Genomic DNA, 1,792 nt, shown 5'->3' with positions numbered 1-1,792 from the left:
CCCCCCCCCCCCCCGCCCCCTCCCCTTCTAGTAACCTACCATCTACCTTTTATTTAATTAGAGTTGGATTAATCACCTAATTAATTACACCTATATCATAATTACCCCATCTCAAGAAAATAAAAGAATAAGAAAACCATTTATCCATAGGCGGAGGCGCATAGCTAGGTTCATGCAAGAAAATTTAATTGAATTAATTTCTTAGTTATACATAAACAGTTGAATAGATACTCTTTCATATATTCAATAACAATTTTACTTTAAATTTTTCATTTTATTTATCTGATCAATATTTAACCAGTCAATTATTAGTATATCAAGCAAAATTATGTCAAATCTAAGTATCAAACTTCATCTCACTTACCATAGACTTAAAATCAATTTTACATATTTCTCCTAATCATGTATGAAAACCTCACATAACTTAAATTTACCGTTTACCATAGAGAAGTTACAATAACACCGTAATATCTGTAATCTCATAAGTAGAGTCAGATTAAAATGATGTACACTGTGTACATAACTTTATCTCTATCTAGTAAAGAATTTCGATAGATCATCAACTCCAGTAAAAGTTAGGAAAAGAAAATTCATTAAAGTACTTAGAGACAATATAAATTCATCACATTTTTACTAACAAAAACCAAATAAACATAAAGATATAACTCATGCACCACCAATTATAATGGCGGAGCTGCTTACCACTTTTAGACGTGAATCCACGCTCCGAGAACCGCGCGTAGCATTTGGATAAAAACATATCTCCCCAAGGTGAGGACCCACACTCGCTTTTCAACCGTCTGATCGCCTCCGATAAACAATCATCACACTCACTCATACTCAAATCTTGCGTACACTGCGCTACACCGTGTATTTTCCCTGACCCGACAACCCGAAAATATTGACCCACAGATGATAAATACGTCAAAACGCCGTCGTTTCGGGTCATCATATCCGAATCATCCATAATGGATGGTCCACATTTATGTGTGACAATTCCTTTGTCTTCAATCCCAAGAAACGAAACATTATCGTACTTTATAAAACACCCGTCCAGCTGCAACGCTCCGCCACACGAGACGGGGCAGAGCGTTCCAAGCTGAGTCAATGCCGCGGCGACACAGTTGTGACAATCAGAACTGTCTAAGTCACCGCGGCACTGAAAGAGACCGTATACGACATCGTATTGAGTGGAACCGGGCATGGAAATCTTGAAATTGTTGAAATTTGACATTGATGCTGAGTTGACTAAGGAAGTGAGTAGCGAGTTGACATTCGACTCGTAAACCGTGCCCGGATTATATTTTTGTTGTGTACATCCACCGTATACGAAAGATTGTATCGACGAAGCATTTGATCGGTGAACGAAATATAAGAATATAATTATCATGTAGTAAACAAGAAGAACATGAAGAGAATTTTTTTTACTACAAAATTTCATTTTTTTTTGGTCTTCTTGTTCTTTGAGGTAATGGGGACTAATGTTCAATATATTTTTTTGTATGGAAATTGCGTGAGGGTGGGGGTAGGGTTGTTTGGTGGAGATTTACGTGAGAAAATGGTGAACTCAAGAAGTATTATTATGTAATAAAAGTTAAAGGGGGTATGGGATATGGACCATGGATCTATATATATAGGATGACTATTATAATTAGAGTTTATGAAAAATAAGAGAGAGAGAAAAAAGTGGTGGGGGATAAGTTTAGTAGTAGTTTAAGATTAGATGTCCTTTTAGAAATTCTTTTATATATTTTTTTCGATATAGAATTACTAGTTAATCTTTCTTTTTCTC

At 35.7% G+C, this 1,792-nt stretch overlaps 1 protein-coding gene across 1 annotated transcript in view; it reads right to left on the bottom strand.

Annotated features, from left to right (window-relative positions):
* LOC125857207 (plasmodesmata-located protein 6-like) overlaps positions 1-1,583 on the bottom strand; it is a 4,155-nt gene extending 2,572 nt beyond the window's left edge. The window contains exon 1 of the mRNA XM_049536903.1: positions 703-1,583. Within this exon, the coding sequence (XP_049392860.1) occupies positions 703-1,441 (739 nt within the window). The 5' untranslated portion in view covers positions 1,442-1,583. The remainder of the gene's footprint in view (positions 1-702) is intronic.
* Positions 1,584-1,792: the final 209 nt, after the last annotated feature.

The sequence above is a fragment of the Solanum stenotomum genome, chromosome 2 (assembly GCF_019186545.1).
Source record: "Solanum stenotomum isolate F172 chromosome 2, ASM1918654v1, whole genome shotgun sequence".
NCBI lineage: Eukaryota > Viridiplantae > Streptophyta > Magnoliopsida > Solanales > Solanaceae > Solanum > Solanum stenotomum.
The sequence above is the reverse complement of the archived record's forward strand: the minus strand, read 5'-3'. Positions and strand labels throughout refer to the sequence as shown.